The 24,829-nt window shown below is 49.4% G+C and overlaps 1 protein-coding gene across 2 annotated transcripts in view; it reads right to left on the bottom strand.

Annotated features, from left to right (window-relative positions):
- Positions 1-117: 117 nt before the first annotated feature.
- SIRT7 (sirtuin 7) overlaps positions 118-24,829 on the bottom strand; it is a 48,519-nt gene continuing 23,807 nt past the window's right edge. For both annotated transcript variants that reach the window (XM_044296304.1, XM_044296303.1), the window contains 3 exons: positions 24,425-24,505; positions 9,926-10,032; positions 118-402 (listed from right to left, as the gene is read on the bottom strand). In XM_044296304.1, coding sequence (XP_044152239.1) covers positions 222-402; positions 9,926-10,032; positions 24,425-24,505 — 369 coding nt within the window. In that variant the 3' untranslated portion in view covers positions 118-221. The remainder of the gene's footprint in view (positions 403-9,925; positions 10,033-24,424; positions 24,506-24,829) is intronic.

Here is a 24,829-nt window from a genome sequence, read left to right as displayed (position 1 = left end):
AGGCAAAACCCCCCGCTCCCATAGCAACAGCCAACGCGCCTTGAAGGGGCGGCCATCTTTGTTCCGGGCATCCTTCCACAGTGGGAGACAAGCGCACAGGCAGGAAACAGGTTTGTACTGGAAAGTTTTATTTAAAAACACTGAATGTAAAAAAAAGGTCAAAAGTGCAAATGGGTGATAGGAGGAGGCCTCCCAGCATGACACAGGCAGTAAGGACATGGTCACTTGGCTTTCCTTCTTCCTTTGGTGCATCCTTTACCAAACCAGCCGCCACTGAGCGCCTGCGGGGACTGCTCCGGCCGTGTATCCGGCGTCTCCGCTGCCTCGATGAGCTTACGGCTGTGGCTGGCTTCTTCTCCTGGGCGCAGGGGTACGGCCATAGAAAAGATTGGGTCTAGGGATCTGGAAAAGAGGCTGTAGTCAGGTCAAGGCACAGATACCAGAAGCTGGAAGAGGGGGTCTGATCAGTGGGATCCCCTCTGATCATGAGAGCTGGGGTGGTGGGGGGGTCATTGCCCCTTGTGTGGATGGAGAAGTGGTCAAGCATGTGCACTGCCGCCCCGTTCAAAGTCTATGGACTAGTGAGATAGCGTCCAGTTACCGTCTGTCCCATAAACTTTTCAAGGGGGTGATCCATCTGCTAGGATATCCCATCAGTGTCAGAAAGATGCCGGTTCTCTTCCTCTCCCCACTCACTCCTAACCCCAGAACGAAGGAAAGCTCTCGATGATCGCTATGGAAGATCCAAAAATAGCCAAGGCTGTTTAGCGGAATCCAATAACCGTGAAGAGAGCGCACACCACAAAAGCGCGGCCACCGCTCCATTCGCAGCTATGGGGGTACCAGAAATAGCAGAGCGCGCTTGGCTACTTTCCGAACTCACATAGCAGTGAGCAGACGGTGGCCGCACATGTGGGGCCCCGATCTGGAGAGAGGAGCAGGACCCAGAGGTCCTAGTGATATACCATCAATGTTCCAGAGAGGCCAGCCCTGTGCGTGCTCAACCACTGCTCCATCCACAAAAGGGATGATGACCTCAGCCCTCATGATCAGTAGGGGAAAGGGTGTGCGAGGGGGTCCCCAGCCCATGGATAGGGAACAATTGTTGGTTCTGGGCAACCCCCCCATGGTGGGGGTGTAAGGTTAGCTGTGTGGAGCAACAACACTTCTAGTGATTAGCAATGGGGGTCGTGATGTGACACAAAAGTCAGAGGGGCACATTTACCAGGGTCAGCATCTGTTTTTAGGCAGAAAAATTTAGTTTTTTGCTATGGAGTTAAGGGCTATGTACACCCTTGAGGGAATTTTTTTTTTTCTGATTGCTTATTACTCATTTTGGGCTAAAAATATTTTTTTAAATTTTTATTAAAAATATTTAGCCTTTTTGTCACAAAAGGTTAACCATCGAGCAGTGTGAATCCTACCTTCATTTTGTGCCAGTCATCTAGGGCTGGGTCCACATCTGCACTGGGAACTCTGGCAATCTGTCCCGGCAGAGGAACACACTGCTGGAGTTCGCCAGATCTGGATACCACTTTGCACCGCCGGATCCCCATTCACTGTAATGGTATCCAGCGGTAATCGGCTGCTTTCCATATGCCGACTTTCAGCCAGACAAAAAAAAAGTTTTTGGTCTGGCTGAAAGTCGGCATGTACACCAGATACAGTGACCAGATTACAGTCAGAGTTCACAACACCGATGTGAACCCGGCCTAATACACCTTGGGGGTCATTTATTAAGACCAGAGTTTTAGACGCCAGTCTTAATAGGCCCATGCTCTGGGTCCACCGAAGTTATGTAGAGGCGCTGAACCTTATATAATATTGGCGTATTTCTGATCATAAAATTACCCCCCCCCCCCCCCCATCTGTAAAATACCAAAAGGTCACACTTATCAGTAAGATAAGAACGGCGCTGTGATATATAGAGGTAGTGGAGATAAAACTTAACTGGTTGCTATGACATCGTGCACTTTGTGCCGCCGCAGTACAGTAATACACTCGTATGATCGACACGAGTGTGTTACCGTACAGCAGCGGTGACACGAGTGTGTTACCGTACAGCAGCGGCGACACGAGTGTGTTACCGTACAGCAGCGGCGACACGAGTGTGTTACCGTACAGCAGCGGCGACACGAGTGTGTTACCGTACAGCAGCGGTGACACGAGTGTGTTACCGTACAGCAGCGGTGACACGAGTGTGTTACCGTACAGCAGCGGTGACACGAGTGTGTTACCGTACAGCAGCGGTGACACGAGTGTGTTACCGTACAGCAGCGGTGACACGAGTGTGTTACCGTACAGCAGCGGTGACACGAGTGTGTTACCGTACAGCAGCGGTGACACGAGTGTGTTACCGTACAGCAGCGGTGACACGAGTGTGTTACCGTACAGCAGCGGTGACACGAGTGTGTTACCGTACAGCAGCGGTGACACGAGTGTGTTACCGTACAGCAGCGGTGACACGAGTGTGTTACCGTACAGCAGCGGTGACACGAGTGTGTTACCGTACAGCAGCGGTGACACGAGTGTGTTACCGTACAGCAGCGGTGACACGAGTGTGTTACGTACAGCAGCGGTGACACGAGTGTGTTACCGTACAGCAGCGGTGACACGAGTGTGTTACCGTACAGCAGCGGTGACACGAGTGTGTTACCGTACAGCAGCGGTGACACGAGTGTGTTACCGTACAGCAGCGGTGACACGAGTGTGTTACCGTACAGCAGCGGTGACACGAGTGTGTTACCGTACAGCAGCGGTGACACGAGTGTGTTACCGTACAGCAGCGGTGACACGAGTGTGTTACCGTACAGCAGCGGTGACACGAGTGTGTTACCGTACAGCAGCGGTGACACGAGTGTGTTACCGTACAGCAGCGGTGACACGAGTGTGTTACCGTACAGCAGCGGTGACACGAGTGTGTTACCGTACAGCAGCGGTGACACGAGTGTGTTACCGTACAGCAGCGGTGACACGAGTGTGTTACCGTACAGCAGCGGTGACACGAGTGTGTTACCGTACAGCAGCGGTGACACGAGTGTGTTACCGTACAGCAGCGGTGACACGAGTGTGTTACCGTACAGCAGCGGTGACACGAGTGTGTTACCGTACAGCAGCGGTGACACGAGTGTGTTACCGTACAGCAGCGGTGACACGATGTGTGTTACCGTTACAGCAGCGGTGACACGAGTGTGTTACCGTACAGCAGCGGGTGACACGAGTGTGTTACCGTACAGCAGCGGTGACACGAGTGTGTTACCGTACAGCAGCGGTGACAACGAGTGTGTTACCGTACAGCAGCGGTGACACGAGTGTGTTACCGTACAGCAGCGGTGACACGAGTGTGTTACCGTACAGCAGCGGTGACACGAGTGTGTTACCGTACAGCAGCGGTGACACGAGTGTGTTACCGTACAGCAGCGGTGACACGAGTGTGTTACCGTACAGCAGCGGTGACACGAGTGTGTTACCGTACAGCAGCGGTGACACAGTGTGTTACCGTACAGCAGCGGTGACACGAGTGTGTTACAGTACAGCAGCGGTGACACGAGTGTGTTACCGTACAGCAGCGGTGACACGAGTGTGTTACCGTACAGCAGGCGGTGACACGAGTGTGTTACCGTACAGCAGCGGTGACACGAGTGTGTTACCGTACAGCAGCGGTGACACGAGTGTGTTACCGTACAGCAGCGGTGACACGAGTGTGTTACCGTACAGCAGCGGTGACACGAGTGTGTTACCGTACAGCCGGTGACACAGTGTGTTACCGTACAGCAGCGTACACGTGTGTTACCGTACAGCAGCGGTGACCACGAGTGTGTTACCGTACAGCAGCGGTGACACGAGTGTGTTACCGTACAGCAGCGGTGACACGAGTGTGTTACCGTACAGCAGCGGTGACACGAGTGTGTTACCGTACAGCAGCGGTACACGAGTGTGTTACCGTACAGCAGCGGTGACACGAGTGTGTTACCGTACAGCAGCGTTGACACGAGTGTGTTACCGTACAGCAGCGGTGACACGAGTGTGTTACCGTACAGCAGCGTGACACGAGTGTGTTACCGTAGCAGCGTTGACACAGGTGTTACCGTACAGCAGCGGTGACACGAGTGTGTTACCGTACAGCAGCGGTGACACGAGTGTGTTACCGTACAGCAGCGGTGACACGAGTGTGTTACCGTACAGCAGCGGTGACACGAGTGTGTTACCGTACAGCAGCGGTGACACGAGTGTGTTACCGTACAGCAGCGGTGACACGAGTGTGTTACCGTACAGCAGCGGTGACACGAGTGTGTTACCGTACAGCAGCGGTGACACGAGTGTGTTACCGTACAGCAGCGGTGACACGAGTGTGTTACCGTACAGCAGCGGTGACACGAGTGTGTTACCGTACAGCAGCGGTGACACGAGTGTGTTACCGTACAGCAGCGGTGACACGAGTGTGTTACCGTACAGCAGCGGTGACACGAGTGTGTTACCGTACAGCAGCGGTGACACGAGTGTGTTACCGTACAGCAGCGGTGACACGAGTGTGTTACCGTACAGCAGCGGTGACACGAGTGTGTTACCGTACAGCAGCGGTGACACGAGTGTGTTACCGTACAGCAGCGGTGACACGAGTGTGTTACCGTACAGCAGCGGTGACACGAGTGTGTTACCGTACAGCAGCGGTGACACGAGTGTGTTACCGTACAGCAGCGGTGACACGAGTGTGTTACCGTACAGCAGCGGTGACACGAGTGTGTTACCGTACAGCAGCGGTGACACGAGTGTGTTACCGTACAGCAGCGGTGACACGAGTGTGTTACCGTACAGCAGCGGTGACACGAGTGTGTTACCGTACAGCAGCGGTGACACGAGTGTGTTACCGTACAGCAGCGGTGACACGAGTGTGTTACCGTACAGCAGCGGTGACACGAGTGTGTTACCGTACAGCAGCGGTGACACGAGTGTGTTACCGTACAGCAGCGGTGACACGAGTGTGTTACCGTACAGCAGCGGTGACACGAGTGTGTTACCGTACAGCAGCGGTGACACGAGTGTGTTACCGTACAGCAGCGGTGACACGAGTGTGTTACCGTACAGCAGCGGTGACACGAGTGTGTTACCGTACAGCAGCGGTGACACAAGTGTGTTACCGTACAGCAGCGGTGACACAAGTGTGTTACCGTACAGCAGCGGTGACACAAGTGTGTTACCGTACAGCAGCGGTGACACAAGTGTGTTACCGTACAGCAGCGGTGACACAAGTGTGTTACCGTACAGCAGCGGTGACACAAGTGTGTTACCGTACAGCAGCGGTGACACAAGTGTGTTACCGTACAGCAGCGGTGACACAAGTGTGTTACCGTACAGCAGCGGTGACACAAGTGTTACGTACAGCAGCGGTGACACAAGTGTGTTACCGTACAGCAGCGGTGACACAAGTGTGTTACCGTACAGCAGCGGTTATACAAGTGTGTTACCGTACAGCAGCGGTTATACAAGTGTGTTACCGTACAGCAGCAGTTATACAAGTGTGTTACCGTACAGCAGCAGTTATACAAGTGTGTTACCGTACAGCAGCAGTTATACAAGTGTGTTACCGTACAGCAGCAGTTATACAAGTGTGTTACTGTACAGCAGCGGTGACACAAGTGTGTTACCGTACAGCAGCGGTTATACAAGTGTGTTACCGTACAGCAGCGGTTATACAAGTGTGTTACCGTACAGCAGCGGTTATACAAGTGTGTTACCGTACAGCAGCGGTTATACAAGTGTGTTACCGTACAGCAGCAGTTATACAAGTGTGTTACTGTACAGCAGCGGTGACACGAAGTGCACGGCATCATAGCAACCAATGACGCGGGGGGCGCTCCTGCTCTCAGCAGGATGCCAGTCCAGTATCTGATGGACCGTGTTCCACAGACATGTGAATTCAGCCTAACTGGTAAGACCATTCCAATTTATTACCACAACATGTGACTACAGAATGGTGGAGTATATTTCCCCAGTAACCGGGGGTATCAATGCTGATCTGCGGCCAGGGTGGATTTGATTTAAATCACAATTTAAATCACTAGTCAGTAAGGCTGGATTTAAATCATAGTTTTCTACATAAAGACTAATTCTTGCTGGTATAACTTATAATATGCAAGTAGATGAAGATTTTTAGAATAACGTTTCATATTAGTTTGATTCTGCATTCATAGGTTTGTAGAAGTTAGGATTAAGGTCTTTTTCTCAACTCTGTTAATGTTATAACATGTTTGCTGTGAAGAGGCATGTGATCTCTGCTGAGTCAAATTCAGTTTTGAGAACTGCAAAAGTAAACCAAGCATCTGTGATAATATCTTGTAGGCAGAGAAACTGCCCAATAATCTTACAAAAACCTCTGGAAGAGCATGACATTGTGAATGGATTAATGGAATTTATTTTCCAAAAAAATTACACATATAATGTGTCGGCAGATAAGAACCATTTGGCCCATCTAGTCTGCCCAATATACTGAATACTATGGATAGCCCCTGGCCCTATCTTATATGAAGGATAGCCTTATGCCTATCCCATGCATGCTTAAACTCCTTCACTGTATTTGCAGCTACCACTTCTGCAGGAAGGCTATTCCATGCATCCACTACTCTCTCAGTAAAGTAATACTTCCTGATGTTAGTTTTAAAATAGAGGGGCAAAGGTTTAAAAGTATGTCCTCTTGTAGCAGTTTTTCTTCTTTTAAATATTCTCTCCTCTTTTACCTTGTTGATTCCCTTTATGTATTTAGCAGTTTCTATCATATCCCCTCTGTCTCGTCTTTCTTCCAAGCTATACATGTTAAGGTCCTTTAATCTTTCCCGGTAAGTTTTATCCTGCAATCCATGTACCAGTTTAGTAGCTCTTCTCTGAACTCTCTCCAAAGTATCAATATCCTTCTGGAGATATGGTCTCCAGTACTGCGCACCATACTCCAAATGAGGTCTCACTAGTGATCTGTAGAGCGGCATGAGCGCCTCCCTCTTTCTACTGGTAATGCCTCTCCCTATACACCCAAGCATTCTGCTAGCATTTCCTGCTGCTTTGTGACATTGTCGGCCTACGTTTAAGGCCCCTTTCACACGAGCGAGTATTCCGCGCGGATATGATGCGCGAGTTGAAAGCATTGCACCCGCACTGAATCCTGACCCATTCATTTCTATGGGGCTGTGCACACGAGAGGCGATTTTCACCCATCACTTGTGCGTTACGTGAAAATCACAGCATACTCCTCTTTGTGCGTTTTTCACGTAACGCAGGCCCCATAGAAATGAATGGGGTTGCGTGAAAATCGCAAGCATCCGCAAGCAAGTGCGGATGCGGTGCGATTTTCACGCACGGTTGCTAGGAGACGATCAGGATGGGGACCTGATCATTATTTTTCCTTATAACATGGTTATAAAGGGAAAATAATAGCATTCTGAATACAAAATGCACAGTACAATAGCGCTGGAGGGGTTAAAAAAATAAATAAATTTAACTCACCTTAATCCACTTGCTCGCACAGCCCGGCATCTCTTCTGTCTTCTTCTTTGCTGTGTGCAGGAAAAGGACCTGTGGTGACGTCACTCCGGTCATCACATGATCCATCACCATGGTAAAAGATCATGTGACAGGCCATGTGATGACCGGAGTGACGTCACCACAGGTCCTTTTCCTGCACACAGCAAAGAAGAAGACAGAAGAGATGCCGGGCTGCGCGAGCAAGTGGAATAAGGAGAGTTAAATATATTTTTTTTTAACCCCTCCAGCGCTATTGTACTATACATTCTGTATTCAGAATGCTATTATTTTCTCTTATAACCAGGTTATAAGGGAAAATAATACAATCTACAGAACACCAATCCCAAGCCGGGTTTGGGTACCAAACATGCAGATTTTTCTCATGCGCGTGCAAAACGCATTACAATGTTTTGCACTCGCGCTGACAAATCGCACATGTTCCCGCAACGCACCCGCACCGCCCGTGTGAAAGAGGCCTTAGTCTTCTGAAATAATGACCCCTAAATCCCTTTCCTCAGATACTGAGGTTAGGACTGTATCACTGATTTTATATTCTGTTCTTGGGTTTTTACGTCCCAGGTGCATTATCTTGCACTTAACATTAAATTTTAGTTGCCAGATTTCTGACCATTCCTCTAGTTTTCCTAAATCCTTTTCCATTTGGTGTATCCCTCCAGGAACATCAACCCTGTTACAAATCTTTGTGTCATCAGCAAAAAGACACACCTTACCATCAAGGCCTTCTGCAATTTCGCTGATAAAGATATTAAACAATATGGGTCCCAGAACAGATCCCTGAGGTACCCCACTGGTAACAAGACCTTGGTCTGAATATACTGCATTGACCACAACCCTCTGTTGTCTGTCCCTCAGCCACTGCCTAATCCATTCAACAATATGGGAGTCCACGTACAGCCTTATTCTACATAATTAAAAACTAATCTTTATTTAATGATGGAATAACCTTTGGATGGTATTATATTTTCCTCAAAAAGAGAGATATATAAAATCTGGCAGCACTCCCTTCAACAGTAACCCAGGGTGCCCACGGTGGTCCCTTGACTCAGGACAGAAGACAATGAAGAAAATCCGCAGCACTCCTTGAAGAATAAAATGTGCTCTTTATTCACACATATCAAAAATTGACAATGTTTTGGTTCTCTCACAGAACCTATTTTTGATATGTGTGAATAAAGAGCACATTTTATTCTCCAAGGAGTGCTGCGGATTTTCTTCATTATATATATATATAAAATCATTGATCTTTATCCACCCCATCTGCGGCACACTGTCTGGTGTGGACGCTTTGCTGTTTGTTTTGTGGAAGGTGCTTGCTATATGCAATATGAGACCCGACTGATAAAAAGTTTTGTTATCTCCACTACCTCCTTATATATGCTCATTTGAAGGTTTTGGTAGTCTTGGTGGGGTTATATACCATTTTACCCCTCTATTGGCATATTTTTGTTAAAAACATGATTTTTAGCTTAAAATGAGTACAATGCAATTAGGAATCGACTGATTATCGGAAGTACCGATATTAAGGATTTTGCACATTATCGGTATCGGCATCTAACCTTGCTGATAATGCGTATAAAGTGAATACTAGTGAGCGCTTATGGAAGTGCTCACTAGTATGCATCGGGAGCATGGAAGAAGTGCAGCAAGCGTTTCCGATACTCACCCTCCCTGGTCTTCTTTGATGGGGCCTGCGCTGCACTGTCCTGACCCCGTACAGCATCAGGACGTAGTGCGCGCACTATGACCTGACGCTGCAAGGTGACAGTGCAGCACGGGCCGGAGAACACAGGGGAGCGCGACACCGGACCCGGAGATGAAGAGGAGCCGCGGTGCAGGAGAGGTGAGGAGTTTTTATTTTCTTCATCTGAGGTCTGCTAGGGGTTAAAAACCCAAAAATTCAGTGAGAAGGATTGGGGGGGGGGGGGGGGGGCGGGGGATGGAAATTGGCATTTGGCACAATTATTATAAGTGTAAATTATAAATTGACTACCAACTAAGGACTTTAATAATTTACAATATACTAGTGCCAAATGCAAATTTCCACCTCCTCAGTGACTACCAACTAATATATGTATAAAAATAAATCAATATCAGTCGATCCCTAAATGCAATAATTAAAAAATGCCCCTCAACGTGTCCATAGCCTTTAATGGAAAAACCCCACGCGAGGTATGACCTGATGCCAGGTGTGTTTATGTCTTGGACAATTGGAAAGTTAAGGTGATACGGTTTAGATTAGGGAACGGATCTAAAAATCTAAGTGCTACCAGAGTGGGCACCACCGGGGGGATCCTTTGTTCTTCCGATTGTTGGAGGTTCTCAGCTCACAACCCTCCTCCCCCTCATATTGATATAAGAAGAAGAAAAAATAAATAAAATAAAAATAAATCACCTGTTATAGTCTGGGATGTCCAACTTCAGCTCGTCCATCAGAAGCCGCATGACCTCATCACATTTTCCATGGATTTTCCGGGTGGCTAGTGCATCTTTAGGCGTCCACTGAGGAAATACACGGTGCTGATGGGTGACAGTGGCGCTCTTTTCCCTGCCTATAACATGCCCTGTATATCCACGAGAATGCTACTTCTGAGAGGAAACCACTGTGCAGCCGATGACAACTGCTAGAAATAAGTAGCATTTGTTCTGTGTAGCTCACAATAAACAAAACGCGACCCTATCTGGGAAGGGTTTCTATAAATCACCAAAATAAAGCCCGTTTAGGCTAATAACCTCACTTGTCCCAGATAATAAAACTTAACTTTTACTGCCATTAAAACTAGGGGTGCACCGAAATTCCAGCGGCCGAAAATGCACCTAATCCATTTCGGCCGATATTGATCCATATCGGCAGAAAATAGCGGGGAGGGACTGGGAGGAGGAGCTGGGGGCCGGTGCGTTCACTGTGCTCCGGCCCCCAGCTCCAGTAGTTATAAAATGTGTACAATTAATAAGGATTCTATTCATGAGGCCCCCTCTGCAGTAGAACATTCAATACAGCCACATCCTACTCACAGGGCTGTTATCTTAATGCTGGCCGGCCGGGCAGACGAGCGGCAGCGTCACGACTGACGTCACATGCCTGCGCCGCCTCCTTCATTCAGAAAGTAGGCCGGGCACATGACGTCAGTTGTGACGCTGCCGCTCCTCTGCCCGGCCGCCAGCATTAAGATAACAGCCCTGTGAGTAGGATGTGGCTATATTGAATGTTCTACTGCAGAGGGGGCCTCATGAATAGAATCCTTATTAATTGTACACATTTTATAACTACTGGAGCTGGGGGCCGGAGCACAGTGAACGCACCGGCCCCCAGCTCCTCCTCCCAGTCCCTCCCCGCTATTTTCTATTAATTGTACACATTTTATAACTAGTCTGTACTGGAGCGAAGGGGGGGGGGGGGGGGGGGGGGTGTCTGTGGATGGCACTGTTATGGGGTGGGTGGGGGTCTGTGGATGGCACTGTTATGGGTGGGTGGGTAATATGATTTATTAAATTCATGAAAAAGAATTATTAATAAAATCATAAAAAAAAAAAAAGTATTTTAAAACTATTTGGGCAAAAAGGCAGTTTCGGTTTCGGTCAAGGGGCATCCTGAATTTTCGGTTTCGGACCAGAATTTTCATTTCGGTGCACCCCTAACAAAACACTTTCCTAAATATAAGTGGATGTGAGCAAAAACTAGATTAAAAATATCTCATGCCCTGTCAGTTCTGAAGCTAATTGCTGCATCTGCAATGGTAATCGGGGGTGCACTCCCCATGCTTGAACCAGTGCAGCACCGTCCTATACGTGTTTGAATGAAATAGTGCTTTGTGGCAAACAATGTTTACTCTAGGATAGCTTCACTGGTAATTTGCTACACTAGTTGCCAGAACTGACTCGGACATAGGAATCTAAAAACACTAATTAAGGTCCCCCAACATGTCTCGCCAGCCAACCTGGCTTTATCAGGGGTAATGGACAGAATTTACCCAGTTACCCCTGATGAAGCCAGGTTGGCTGGCGAAACATGCTTTATTTTGGCGATATGCTCTGTGTAACATACAATCCATTCCAGCAGATCTCTGCTCAATTTTAACCCCTTAGTGACCACCCATACACCTTTTTACGGAGGTCACTAAGGGGCCTTAGGCTTTTTTACGGCGGCCCAGTCTAAGCGCTGCATGGGTCCCCCGTGCAGCGGGGACCCGACTCTCACATGAGAACCACGGCCCTGCTCTAACAGCCTGGACCATCAGAAGTGCCGACCCAGGCTGTTTACATGCGGTGGGCGCCATTCCCCGTGGCATGTAAAATGTTAAAGTGCTGACAGAGGGAGCGGACTCCCTCTGTCTCCCATCGGCACCCTGCAATTGCGATCGTGGGGTGCCTATATGTGTGAAGGCTGCCTGGGGTCTGATGCAGCCTTGAGTAATTTCCAGCAGACTGGGCCTCTCTAGCGCAGCCTGCTGGTCAATGTCAGAAAAGCATTGCCATTCAAATGCAATGCACTATAGAGATAGTGCATTGCATTTTAAAAGCAATCAAAAAGCTGTCTGTTATAGTCCCCTTGTGGGACTATTAGGCCCCTTTCACACAGGCGAGTTTTCCGCGCACGTGCAACGTGTGAGGTGAACACATTGCACACGCACTTAATCCTGACCCCTTCATTTCAATGGGGCTGTGTACATGAGCGATGTTTTTCACACATCACTTGAATGAATGGGGCTGTGTGATCTTCACGCATGGTTGCTAAGGAGACTAGGGATGTATTACCCGGGACCCCATTTACTTTATAATTTTCCATTATAACATGGTCCTCTTTGTTTTTCTTGAAGGACCTGCAAAAGGACCTTTGCTGACATCATCCATGTGGTGAGCGCGGCGATGTCAGCGCAGGTCCTGCTGAATGAAGAAGGTGATGACATCAGCGAAGGTCCTTTTGCAGGTCCTTCAAGAACAAAGAAGAGGATCCCGGCTGAGCGACCAAGAGGATGAGGTGAGTAATGTTTTTATTATTTTCTAACCCTCAATTGACATGTTACTATACATTCTGTATTCAGAATGCTATTATTTTCCCTTATAACCATGTTATAATGGAAAATAATAAAATCTACAGAACCCCAAACCCGAACTTCAGTGAAGAAGTCCGCGTTCAGGTCTGGGTACCACATTTAGTTTTCTCTCATGCGCGTGCAAAACGCATTGCACTTGTGCGGAAAAAACAGAACGGAATCGCAGTCAAAACTGACTAAAATTGCGTGCTTACTCGCACGATTTCCCCTGAACGCACCTGCATTGCATCAGGCCCTTGCCCGTGTGAAAGAGGCCTTAAGTGGTAAAAATAAATAAATAAATTCAATAAAAATAAATACCCCCAAAAAAAAGGAATTAGACTTACCGGTAATTCTGTTACCATGAGACCATCATGACGGCATACAAGGAGATTGACCCCCTGACCTCTGTAAGGGCAGGAACAGAGAAAGGTTAAATACCCCCCTCCCACCACCAACACCAGTGTTTCCAAAATCACACAGAGTAACCGGTGGTGACAAAAACAAACAGTGAAAAAAAAAAAAAAAAGGTATTACTTCATACCTTCTGGAAACCCTCCAAAGTTAAAAATAGATAAAGATATGTAGGGAGGGAATAACGTGCCGTCTTGATGATCTCATGGAAACAGAATTACTGGTAAGTCTAATTCCGGTTTTTCCATAGCATCATCACGACGGCATACAAGGAGATATAAAAAATATCAGTTATGGGGGGGGCCACGGCCTGGAGGACTTTCCGTCCGAAGGACAGATCAGAGGATCTGGAAAGATCCAGGCGGTAGCGTTTTATAAATGTATGGATGCTGGACCAAGTGGCAGCTCGACATATTTCTTCCAGGGAGGTGCCAGCTCTCTCAGCCTGAGAGGAAGACATGGCCCTAGTGGAATGGGCCTTAATGTTACCTGGACATGGAAGATTTTGAATTTGGTAACAGAGACAAATAGTTTCCTTGATCCATCTAGCTATAGAAGATCGGGAGGCCTTCTGGCCCTTGTACCTTCCTCCAAAGAGAACTAGCAAGTTGCCGGATTTTCTAAACTTTCCGGTAGCAGAAATATAGTTTAGAACTGCCCGTCTAACATCCAGAGAGTGGAAGGAAGACTGTCATTAGAGGGGTGTTGACAAAAGGAAGGCAGGGTAATTTCCTGGCTCCGATGAAAGCTGGATACAACTTTAGGGAGAAAACCTGGGTCAAGTCGGAGAATGATCCTATCTAGGACACAAAGGTAGGGTTCCCTAACGGATAGAGCCTGCAACTCGCCTAATCTGTGGGCCGAGGTTATTGCAATTAGGAAGGCAGTCTTTAAGGACAATAATTTAATTAGACAATCGGTAATGGGTTCAAATAGTGGTAGAGTGAGACCCGTAAGGACAATATTTAAATCCCAGGAGGAGACACAGTAGGTGATTGTTGGACGGAGTCTGGTAGCTGCTCTAATGAATCTTCTGACCCAACGATGACTAGCTATATTATGGTCAAAAAAACAACTTGGGGCTCAGATTTGGACCTTCAGGGTAGAGGGTCTAAGCCCCAGGTCGAGACCCTGTTGGGTCTATGCAGGTGTGGAGACTTGTCGCCACTCCAGGAACAGAAGCGCTTCCAGATTTTAAGGTAGATTGCGGATGTCACCTTCTTTCTGGAGGCTTTCAAGGTAGTAATAACTTTATCTGACAAGCCCTGTCGTTTTAGAGTCTGGGTCTCAGGATCCATGCTGCTAATTTCAGAAGCTGTGGGTTTGGGTGTAGAACTGGACCCTGATGTAGTAGATCCCCCCGCATAGGAAGGGGCCAAGGAGGGAGTATTTCTGGAGAGATACAAACCAGCTTCTCTTTGGCCATAGGGGAGCGATCACGATCACTGTGGCCTTGTCCTGGCAAATTTTCTGGATTACCTTTGGAATTAAAGGAAGCGGATGGAAGGCATAGCATAGTTTCCAATGCCAACGGATGGCGAAGGCGTCCAAGGCATAAGGTCTGTCCCTGGGGTTTAAGGAACAGAATGTCTCAACTTGCGTCTGTTACTATTTGTATTAGGGGAGTTTTCTGCCAGGGAGTCCCCTTGGATACGTTTTCGTGGTTCTTCCACCAGTTTAGAGACTGAAGTACCCGAATTGGTGCCTGTTCCAGACGCCCAGGATCCAAGACTGAAGAGGTCTGAAGGGAATCTGGCACCAGGGAACTGCTGGCATACAGGATGTTAACAGACTCATTGCCTCTCTGAGGAGGACCTTCTCTGAAAGGATTTGATCTTTTGCTGCAGAGTCGAGATCTTGTCTTCGGGAGCCTTCGGGAGTCCAGAATCATGCCCAAAAAACTGACTTTCCTTGAGGGGTGAGGACGGACTTGTATAAGTTTATAATCCACCCGAGGTCGTTTAGGATGGAGAGAAAATATTTCAGATCTAAGTTGACCTGATAGAGATCTTCGCTGAGCAGAAGAAAGTCGCCCAAGTAGGGAACTACCAAAAGTCCCATTCTCCTGAAGAAGGCAACCATCTCTACCACCACCTTGGTAAAGATCCTCGGGGCCGATGAGATCCCGAAGGGGAGGGCTTTGAACTGATCATGATGAATTTTTCCTGTTACATCCTGGACTGCAAACTGGAGCAAACTCTGTGAATCGGCGTGAATAGGAATATGGTAGTAAGTGTCTCGCAGGTCTATTGTACACATGAAGACATCTTTGCTTAAGAGTGGTATCGTAGATGCAAGGGTTTCCCATCCCGAATTTCCGGTAAAGAATAAACTTATGATTATGCAAAATGTGCCTTTTTTCCTGACTAGAAATAATGTTAAATAGTATCCCCGGCCTCTTTCTGGAGGTGGAACTGGGGTGATTACATTCATCTGATGAAGATTCTGGACTCCCTGCCAAAGGTTGGGTTGAAATCGTGTCAGCGAAAAATTTGTTTGGGGGTTTTGAAGACCACTCTATTCAATAGCCTGCACCGACTATTTTGGAGACCCAGGGATTTTGGGAAAAAAAAGATTCCCATTCCCCCAGGAAATTTGAGTCTTCCCCCGACTCTGGCGTCATTGGTTGTCGGATGGTTTCTGGTGGGAGGAGGATTGACCTTTTCCTCTTCCCCCTTTGGGGTAACTCCAACTCCCCGACTTCCCTTTCTCCCTGTAGCTTTTCTCTTGACCAGAGGAAGAGCGAAAGGGAAATCGGCGCCTGAAGGGACGATCCTCCGGAAACCCTTTCTTTTTATCAGCGTTTTTTTCTAAAATTTTATCTAGGACTGGGCCGAAAAAACGTACTCCCCGGAAAAGAGTATAGAGCAAACTTTTAATTTTGAAGTCTTGTCCCCAGACCAGCACTGGGAAAGTGCCGCATCTCTGGCGGAGAATCGGACCAACTCGGCCGAGGCATCTGCCAGGAAGGCAGTAGCAGATTTTAAGAGAGGAAGGGAACTGAGGATTTCTTCTCTAGAAGTTTTATTTTTTTTATATGGTCTTATGGTCTTCTAGTTCTCCCAGCGAGAGAAAGAATAGATCTAGCAACTGAGGTAGCCACAATGTTAGTTTTAATATTAAACATGGCAGCCTCCCAAGACTTCCTAAGGAGGCTGTCGGCTTTGCGATCCATAGAATCCTTGAGTTGGGAGGCATCCTCAAAAGGGAGGGATGTCTTTTTGTTCACTTTAGCAACCTGAACATCTATCTTGGGGATCTCGTTGAAGATTTTGGATTCCTCGGGATCAAATAGTAATTATTTTTAAAGGAAGTAGAGACTCCCAGACGTCTTTCAGGGTCTGCCCATTCTTCTAGAACCATATCTCTAATACTCTCGTTTATGGGAAACGCGTGTTTTTTTAACTCTCAATCCTCTAAACATCTCTTCCTGTACGGAATGGGTGCGTTGTACTTCTTCCTCCACACCCATTGCAGATCTGACCGCTCTTAATAGGTCGGACATATCTTCCATAGAAAAATAGAATCTACGACCACTATCTACCAAGTCCGAATCGGAGACTATTTCCCCCTCTTCTAATGACTTGGCTGAGTGGATGCTCTCGTCCGCTATGGCTTCAGAGTCAGAAGAGGAAGGTGACCTGACACGCTTCCTCTTGGGTTGTGGTAAATCGGGGGGAATTAGCAGATAGGTTGGCTAGCGATGAACAAATTTCCTCCTGTATCACAGATTTAAGTTCTTCCTTCAGAGAGGGTGCTTCATCACGTACAATATTTGATATACAATTTTTGCAAATCTTCTTGGGATAATTGTCAGGAAGTTTGCCACTACTGGAGATACATCCGAGGGATCTCTTGATCTTTTTTTGGGTTTCTTTAGACACCTGAAAGGAGGAGAAGGTCTACTCTGGAGCCAGAGCTGAGAAAAATTGTAAATTTGTGCAAAAAAGGGGGACCTCTCAAGAGATAGAGAGGAGACCCACCATAGAATTCTTAGTGTTAGGCAGACTAACAGTAGCCTTAGACTGGGGGGGAGGGGAAATCAATAATCTCTCCCCCCCCCCCACTTCCTTTCTTGTTTCAGGAGAGGCGGATCAGCAGACTCCCTGACCAAGCAAAAAAACACCCCATAGGCGACTTACGGATGGCGGCAGCGGTGGTTCGGACTCTCTAGGGAATCATGCCTCTGTCCCCCCCAAACCGAATAGGTGAGGGGCTTCAGATTTCTCAAGAGCATCCACTGAATGTCCAGGCCTCCGGAGCGCCAGGAGTGACGTCACACATATGCGCCACAGGCGCCGGGCGCGCAGCCCTGCTGAAACCTCAGTAGGCCAGAAGGGAGCCGTCGCCCTGGGACCAGGCCCCGAATCAACCTGAACGAGTATACCCCACACACCCCTGCCCAGCGTTAGTACTGGGACCGCGGGAGGGCAGGGGGATGCCATGCAGGATGCCAGCGATTTCCACAGGTAAAAGAAAACAAAAAAGGAGATTTTTGTATAACTTACCAGTAAAATCTCTTTCTCGCTCTTCATTGGGGGACACAGAGACCTTGGGGACACAGAGACCTTGGGTATAGCTATGTCCTCTAGGAGGCGTTGACACTAGATAAAGCTGTTAGCTCCTCCCCTGGTAGCTATACCCCCTCCAGCCTGGAGAGAGAGCTTCAGTTTGTGAGAAGCAGTAGGAGAAGCAAGCTAAGAAAAAACACAGAACACCAACCATGGCAAGGACCCAACAGGCTCAAACCATCAACTGCCACAACTGTGACCAAACAACAATACTGGGTGGGTGCTGTGTCCCCCAATGAAGAGCGAGAAAGAGATTTTACTGGTAAGTTATACAAAAATCTCCTTTTCTCGCCCATATTCATTGGGGGACACAGAGACCTTGGGACGTCCAAGAGCAGTCCACAAGGGGGGGGAAAGAAAACACAGACCCATGGAGCCATCGCCCCTGCAGGCAACAGAAAACTGCTGCCTGCAAGACCAAGCTTCCAGAGGCGGTGCCCGCCGATGCATAAGTATGCACTTGGCAAATATTTGTGAATGAGCGGAGGAGGGCAGTAGCCGCCCCGCACAACTGCGGCTGAACCTTGAACCATCCGAGCCCAAGAGCGCTAACCCCTCTGGTGAAAGGAGCCGCAACACTGAAGGGTGGAACCCTGCCCCGGGGACAGAAGTTCAAACAAATGCAGACGTGCAATTGACACCCTGGAGGCCGCCAATGTTATGCGAGGACCCTCCGGAAAGACAAAACCAAGGCGAGCACGTACGCCGGAAGGAACTGGAGGCTGACAAATAAACAGTCAGAGCCCTGACAACGGCCAAACGACCCAACACCTGTTCCTGAGGGTGTGAAGGGGAGGTACGCAGTGATAGAAGGCCAGATTCTTCATTGAGATGAAAATCAGAGATCACCGTCGGGAGAAAGGAAGAACGGCCCCAGGGAAGCTCCTACCCCTGGCAAAACCAGGACAGGTTCAAGGGGAGAATTCCGGAGTGCTAAAAAGACCAAGGTCTGATCCCAAGGCGGTAAAAGGAGGACGGCATGGAGGAACCGTACGGCTATTCCCAGTAGGAAGGAATTGAGGACCCTGGGTGGGTCAGAGGACGCTGGAAGGCCACACAGTGCCGAACCTACCCAGCTAAGAACCAAAGCCCAAGCAAAAAACCCCGGATCCACCCCTGCTAAGGGGAAGCGCTCCACGGAAACGGAAGTGGTCCACCAATGTCCCCCCGAGCCGACCAGGTGTGACGGGAGACTGAGAAGCTGCCTGAATGAGGCATGCCCAACCGCAAGCCAGGAATCAACACATTGGATAGTCAAAGGTAGTGACGATATGAGAATCATTGACGGAAGAACTCCGTTAGCGACCGTGTATCGACGGTGTAGCAAAACCGCTTGACGGAAGCAAACAACCAAACCAAGATTAGAGAAAAACTTCTGCCTTAAGGAGGAAGAAGAGAAGGGGTGTCCCGTTCCAGGAACAAAACTCCATCAACAGACGCGACAGCACCCCCGCACATCCTGGCGTGGGGAGTCTCATAGTCTAGTCACGGAATGCGTAGCGAAAAGGCATGACTACATCGGACAGACATGCCGACACCAGTCAAGTATCGAGAGGTAGAGGTACACACCGGTAGCGCGCCCAGGACCAACGGTAGGAGTCACCTGTAGAAGGAGGAATACAGGAACGCCACAGGCCAACAGTCGGTCCGGAACGAGACCGAAAGAAAAAGAAAAAAAAAACCACAGAACCAAAAACCCTGCATCACATAGATGAGGGGGAGTAGCAACAGAGGAACCACCAAGGTTTGCGGAATGGCCGTGAACCCCGAGCCAGAGAAGGAAGAACGGAAAGAGAAGGGGGAAGGACGAAGTCCGTTCCCCATCCGAGACTAGCAGTATACAGAAGTAGCCACCGGATGAAGCAGGGATGCCATACCCCGCCAAGGAGGAGCCTATGCAGCGTACGCCACCGAATACGGAGACAGAAGAATCCGTCAACTGACGAAGGAGCCGTACAGGAGGAGCCAGATTACGCAATGGCTACTACAGGACCCCCATACCGTAGAGGAATCCGGTAGAAGCCACGGTACCATACCGCCCCAGGGAAGGAGAGCTAACTTTAAACGCTCCACCCGGGAAGGGCGCTGAACAGGAACAACTGCCCAGCAAGCGTCAGGGTAGAACCCCTACCTGATAGAATGCCCCACTGTAGCGACTGCGAGCGCTAGTACCCGCACAGGCTGAATAGGCTGCAAAGCTAAACCAGAGTGCCAACCCAAACACTTCCCACATCAGGAATGGTGGAAGAGAGTAAGGAGTCAGTGTAACACTTGGCCCGTCGGCACGCAAACCAGATATGTGCAATGGTGTACGCACCACTACTGATGCGGACAACACCGTTTCCGATTGGGACAATGGAAACCCATAGAGATGGGAGCCCCTAGGACACAAGTGGGTTTGGGCAGGAGTTATAATCCTGCCCAAAACCAGCTCCAAGGAACACAATGAGGAATAGCCACGTATGCACTGGCGGAACTCATATAGTACTAGAGTAAGTGTACCGAGCACCGTCAAGTACCGACTGTCGCCACGCCCCCAATGAAATAAGCGCAGGCACCTAGAGCCGTGGAATTGCAGAATCTGAAGATGTACAGATACTCCCCCTCTAGTGATCACTAGCGAAAGAGGGTAAGGCAAGTAGTAAGAACAATGACGCGCAACACTCCGCCTAAGGAAGGATAGTGCGACAGTCGGACCGTATCCAAACTGGTGCCACAGGCAGACACCCCACCAGAAGGGGGGTTAATATCCACGGTGAAAACTAGTGCATATGGCAATCCTGTACCCTATGGGAGAGCAATTAGCACCCGAGACAGGAGGTAATGGATACAGTACCCCTTGTGACCAGTGAGAATGGAATCGCTCCACCAATGGAAGGAGCTAATGAACACGGCAGGTACAGAACCCAGTGGAGGTACAATTCCGCCACCTACAGAAGGGGGAATGCACTGAAAATAGTGTTATTGTACCTAGTCCACCCATGGCAGGGGACAAAGTATAAAGGTGAACACCGTATCGTAGTGGTGCAACTATACCGCCTAAGGAAGGGGGTAATGCCCACGACAAGTGCCACTGGCCACCGTAGACGCAACCTAAGGAGATTGATTCGGATTCACGTCAAGGCCCGAATCAGTGATTCTCCTCACCCCCCACTTCGGGCGGACCCACTCCCGTGAGAGAGGGTGCACCCGAGCGTGACCCTGGGAGGAAGGGAGGGGGTGTGGAGATATCGAGGAGAAGTCGACCTGCTGTGGTCCGCTTGCGCGCAGGTATATGCATTAGAAAATCGCCCCTAGCAGTCGCGGACCGCGCAGTTGGGGCTTATCAACCAAACTACCTGGGGGTGGATTGGGAACAGAGGTCCCGTATACAAAAGGAACCCGCGGAAAATGATCAACCCAACAACCCTAGAGGGTGGATTGGGAATTTCCAGTCTTTTCCCCCCACTGGAATCGCGCAGGTGGGGAATTATCAACCAAACGACCCCATGGGGTGGATTGGGAATTCCAGAGGTTCTCCACAGTATGGCTCAGGTAGAGAATATCGACCAAACGGCACCGGAGGATGGATTGGGATCCCGCAGAGATCCTTAACTGAATTGCGCAGGTGGAGAATTACGGGAATACTTCAGCTGTCCTCCTGTGAGTTGCGAAGGTTGAGAGTTATCAACCAAACGACCCCGGAGGGTGGAATGGGAATTCCAGAGGTTCTCCGCTGTATTGAGCAGGCGGAGAATTATCAACCAAACAACCCCGGAGGGTGGATTAGGAATTGTGGAGGCTCTCCGCTGTATCGAACAGGTGGAGAACTACCAACCAAACGACCCCGGAGGGTGGAATGGGAATTCCAGAGGTTCTCCACTGTATTGAGCCGGTGGAGAATTATCAACCAAACGACCCCGGAGGGTGAATTGGGAATTGCGGAGGCTCTCCACTGTATTGAACAGGTGGAGAATTATCAACCAAACTACCCCGGAGGGTGGAATGGGAGTTCCAGAGGCTCTCCGCTGTATTGAGCAGGTGGAGAATCATGACCAATGACCCCGGAGGGTGGATTGGTAACTGCAGCGGTCCTCAACTGCATTGCACCGGTGGAAAGAATCAACCAAGCTTCCCCTGAGGGTGGGTTGGGAACTGTCAGAGGTCCTCCACTGGACTACGCAGGTGGAGGATTATCAACCAAACGGCCCAGAGGGCGGAGTGGGAAACTACGGTAAGAGAGGTCGTCACATGTCCGGGGCAGGACACGGGCCCATTTTTGTGCCGCACAGTCAGAGTGGACATGACTGAGGGGAGTAGGGCCTGAATGGAGGTAGACATTTATTTCCAGCTTCATTTAACCTCTTTTTTTTTTTTTTTTTTTTTTTTTTAAACTGGTCTGCCTAGCCTCAAGTGGATAAGAGGCAGGAAGGGGTTAACAGTGCAATAAGCAATTTTATGTTTCCCAGGCCATCCAACCCCTGATAATCCGGAGCTGGCCCAACAGAAGTGGCTGGCCGGAAAGGGTTAACCAATAACGACATTAGGTCCAGGGGCGGTGCTGATGGGGGCGGGGCAGCGGCAGCCAGGCGGGAAGAATTCGCGCCAGCCCGCCACCCTCCCCCTCTGAGTCGCGGCCTAGCAGGTCGCGAAACCAGGGCCTAAAGTACCGATGCACAGCCATCCCGGACCCCCCCCTCTGTACTGAAGTCAGCCGGAGGGTGGAGGGACCCGGAGCGGAGCGCGACACACATCCCGCCTGAGAAGCCGCACCGCGGCCGGGATGACAACAGGGGAAGGAAGCCTATAGGCCCCAAGAGAAGCCGGGGCCTAAATTTGCAGCGGCGCCCGGAGGACCGGGATGTTCACCCCGCGGCCGGAATCGTGACAGCTGGAGGTCCATGTTAAGTAAGTGCCCCTCGGCGCGAGACTACCGCAAGGGGTCAGATGTCCGCGAACAGCCAGGGGCGTTAACCCTTTCGGAGCTGCGTGCGTGACGCCTGCTCCCGAAAGAGTAAATTAAAGGATACTGCAGCCAGTGGAGACGGACTGCGCCCAGTCTTTCGCCGGAGGTGCCCGGGGAGAAGATACATTAACCCTCTAAGAGCCGGAAACAGTCGGCCTAGAGGGCAAGTGAAAGGGGGACCGCGTGTCGCATGGCGCCCGCCGGATTAACCCCTTCTCTCTTTTAGGGGTCTTGTCATAGTTGATTAAAGCCCCCTGGCCGTTAACCATAGGGCGACCCAGACTGTCAAAGATGGAGGGAGGGGGAAGAGGTCTTCATACTCACCTAGTCCCATGTACTCACCTCTCTCATCCTCTTCTCTTCACCCTCCCGAAGTGGACCCTCAAGGTCACCTTTTCCAGCAGGGTCACCTCCTCAGCAGCTGGCACCGGAGTGGCAGGCGTCTGGTATGGCGGGAGGGTCTTCTCTTTGGCGGACCTAGGTGACCCCTTGGCTGGCGGGATGCAGGGGAGCGAGGCTGCCCTGGTCCACTTTGTCTTCTGTGGGGGAGGCAGCAGTGCGGAATCGGCACTGGCGCAACTCGACCCCGGGAGAACAGGGAGGCGAGGCGACCACTGTTGTCCCATCTGAAAAGGAAGGAAAAAAATAAAATCTTCAGGAGATCCCTGCAGAGCAGGGAGGTCTTGCCTCCTATTGACACTAGAGAAAACTGAAGCTCTCTCTCCAGGCTGGAGGGGGTATAGCTACCAGGGGAGGAGCTAACAGCTTTATCTAGTGTCAACGCCTCCTAGAGGACATAGCTATACCCAAGGTCTCTGTGTCCCCAAGGTCTCTGTGTCCCCCAATGAATATGGGCGAGAAAGTGTCCTGGTTCCTAGCTTCATCTCCCTGCATAGAGGGAGACCTTTCTCTGCCCTGTCCTCTGTAGGGACAGCAAATACTGGTGTTGGGGGGTATTTAACCTTTCTCTGTTCCTGCCCCTACAGAGGTCAGGGGTCAATCTCCTTGTATGCCGTCGTGATGATGCTATGGAAATATATATATAAATAAAATTTAAAAAAAGCTTTTTTTTCCATTGGAAATACACTTTACAATTAAATAAAATAAATCTTCCCAATATGTTTAGTATTGCCGTGTCCGTAACGACCCGGACTACATAAATATCAGGTAAATTATCCTCTAATTAAAACATTGAAAAAAAAAAGGACAGAATTGCTAATTTATTCTTAGTTGCCACCGAAAAAAATGTAATAACAAGCGATCAAAAAGCGCTATTTACTCCAAAATAATATCAATGAAAAATACAAGTGGTCCCCGCAAAAAAATAAATAAAAAAAAAGCCCCCAGACAACTCCATATAAAGAAAAAAAAAAAGTTATAGATCTTAGGATGTGGGGGGTCTGACATCCGGGATCTGATCAGCTGTTTCAGAAGGTGGTGACGCTCGCAGTTGCAGCCTTATCACAGGTTTCCCTAGGCCAGTGACAACACGTTCATCAGTCACATGACCTAGGAGCAGCTCAGCCCCATAGAAGTGAATGGGGCTGAGCATGATACCAGGCACGGACACTATACAGTGTACGGCGCTGTGCTTGGTGAGCTGCAAGAAGGCCGCAGCTCTTACAGGACCACAGCCATCTCAAACAGCCGATTGGTGGGGTGCCCGGGTGTCGGACCCCCACCAGATACTGAGGATAGGTCAACAGTATTAAAATCTCAGAAAACCCTGTTAAATTTGATGCAGGGAAACATACCCAGAAGACTGGGTGGCACTGTTGCCATAAAAGCCCCTTCTTCCCGCAGAGTTTTGCACGTGGCTGCTGGTGTTTGTATGGTTGCCACAGGGACAGTACTGCCTGATTTGTGGCAGAGTCTGGTGACCAATAAGACCACCAGCAACAGTGGTGGCAAAACTTTGCACACAGACTTACCTGCAAATTTACAATGTAAAGCTTTGGCCGCCGTGTGCTAGGTCTATTCATTGCCCACAGACAGTGGTATTTCTTCAGAATCTGAAAGGAGAGATCGCACAGGGTGGTGATGATCGAGGGTAGAAGACCTCACAGTAACCATAAAGACTCAGATACAACACAAGCCATGTGATATTGATATGCTACATGAAGGGGCATTCCATCTCAAAGTGATGGCATATCACTAGGATAACCCTCACTTTATGATCGATGGGGGGGCCGACCTGTAGGATGAATGAAGAGTCTGCAGTGCTGCCTCCTTTCACTGTTGGTGGTAGATGGCAGAAACCAGGTGGACGGGACGCCGTCGTGCTGCAAAAGCCTGCATCAACTCTGCATTACTCTAAGGATTGGTAGGGCCCCCCC

The sequence above is a fragment of the Bufo gargarizans genome, chromosome 6 (assembly GCF_014858855.1).
Source record: "Bufo gargarizans isolate SCDJY-AF-19 chromosome 6, ASM1485885v1, whole genome shotgun sequence".
Classification (NCBI taxonomy): domain Eukaryota; kingdom Metazoa; phylum Chordata; class Amphibia; order Anura; family Bufonidae; genus Bufo; species Bufo gargarizans.
This window is presented reverse-complemented; position numbering and strand designations above follow the sequence as displayed.